The sequence below is a fragment of the Penaeus monodon genome, chromosome 20 (genome assembly GCF_015228065.2).
Source record: "Penaeus monodon isolate SGIC_2016 chromosome 20, NSTDA_Pmon_1, whole genome shotgun sequence".
Lineage (NCBI taxonomy): Eukaryota > Metazoa > Arthropoda > Malacostraca > Decapoda > Penaeidae > Penaeus > Penaeus monodon.
In genome coordinates this window covers 37,516,347-37,518,130 of record NC_051405.1, presented here as the reverse complement: position 1 = coordinate 37,518,130, position 1,784 = coordinate 37,516,347, and the positions used below count along the sequence as shown (strand labels likewise).

The following is a 1,784-nucleotide window of genomic DNA, read 5'->3' as shown; positions in this document are numbered from 1 at the left end:
GAGGGAAAGAAGTATCTGAACTAGTTTTCTAAGTAAAAACCTTTTTGATTACACAATACTTGAATTTTGTTTATACTAAAGTGCTGATACTTCTGATAAAAAATAACTTGTTTTCTTGAATTTGAAGCAAAAATGTAAGAGCAAAAATTAGAAAGCTGCAGGGAATAGTGATACTTTATAATATTTAATACTAAATATTTTACACATCATAGCTGATAGTGCTATAAGTCCTGTAGGTTTTGTAATTTCTAGTAGACTATCACTTAGTTATAAAATGGCCATCAATTTGACCAGAGAGGAAAATTAAGTTGTACACAGAAAAGCAGATAGCATGAAGCTTACCCATTGTGTTGTTGTTCTTATCTTAATGATCTTGTCCTAAGGAGAGTATTTTTCATTTTATGTGAGAGTTTAATAAAAGACGGAAAGTATTGAGGGAAAGTATTGAATTTTTTTACTTGAGAGAGCTTTATACGTAAAAGGGCACTTGAATCTTTCTTTTCTCTAGCTACTACATCACTAGCCAAGGCAACATCTACAATAATAGGTTTGATATCCCTGTTAATTGTAGGGATCTAAAGTAGTCCAAATGGGTATCAGTAGTGGGGTCTTTTTCTCTCCACAGCATGGGCTCATTATGATAAAGGCGACATTTGAGAGGGTTTGCTTTGCTTCTGTCCTTTCAGCTCAAAATTTCTTTTTATTCTGTGTACAATTTTTACTTTTACATATTATTTCTAAGTATCTGATATCAGCACATTTACTAGCAAATTATTTTCTAAATTGATGTGTAGGTTAAGACTAGCTTAGACATCCCACTGACAACTTTAGACGTTCATGGACATTTTAGCAGCAACAAAGAATTGAGCATTTGAACATTTTTTGTTTCACCCTAGAAAAAAAAAATGGAGGAAAGGAGGGTGAAAAGACTGATGAAAAGAGAAGATTAAAAAGAGCCATAAATAAGCTAAATTTTAAGATTTCATCATTCGTGCAAAGAAACAAGCTCATATTCTTAAGAAAGAGAATAGTGTTGTCTATTTCCCTTGCCTATGATTATGCTTGGCATTGTATTCTGAGTGGTTTGCAGTGCATATGAGATCATCAAACTGAAGGGATACACCTCCTGGGCCATCGGTCTCTCTGTCGCCTCTCTGGTGTCATCTATCGTCAAGAACATGCGCGCCTGCTATGCTGTCTCTGTAGCTGTTCAGGTATGTGGGTAACAACTTTCCTAAGTTAGTGGCAGGCAGGGTTATCTTCCAACAAAAAAAAAAAAAAGGCAAGCAGAAGAAAATAGCTGGCTGTGTACCAGCTGCAACCAAGCAAGCAAGCAGTAAAAGGAAAAATCACATTTATGAATTGGGTGCCACTTGCAGTGCTTATGAGGTGATCAAGATGAAGGGATACACTTCATGGGCCATTGGAACTTCATGTGCTGTTCTAACCAGGGCCATTCTCTCGAACCAACGTACTGTTTACGCCATATCTACAAGTGTACAGGTACCAGATGATAGCTGGAGGAGCTGCAGTGTCCTGCTGTGTATTTTCTTTTGTTTTTTTTCCCCCTCTTTTTTCATCTCTGCATTTTCTTTTCCCCTGGTGCATTTTGAGCCAGTTTTTATCTTTCTCCTTTGATCCCAACTCCTTTTTCATGACTCAGAGAGAAAGAGAAAAAAGATAATCATGCTGATGATTCCAAAAATGTCAGAATAAATCTTTTGTAATCATTGGACTACTGTGAAAATTGGCTGAACCTACTTTAAGCAATTTTTTACCACATC

General features: G+C 36.1%; 1 protein-coding gene across 2 annotated transcripts in view; it reads left to right on the top strand.

The window, feature by feature from the left end:
• LOC119585797 (L-lactate dehydrogenase-like) overlaps positions 1-1,784 on the top strand; it is a gene marked incomplete at its 5' end in the record, with an annotated part of 7,965 nt that overhangs the window by 3,074 nt on the left and 3,107 nt on the right. The window contains 1 exon segment of one of the 2 annotated variants that reach the window (XM_037934517.1): positions 1,380-1,503. In XM_037934517.1, the coding sequence (XP_037790445.1) occupies positions 1,380-1,503 (124 nt within the window). 2 annotated transcript variants of the gene reach the window in all.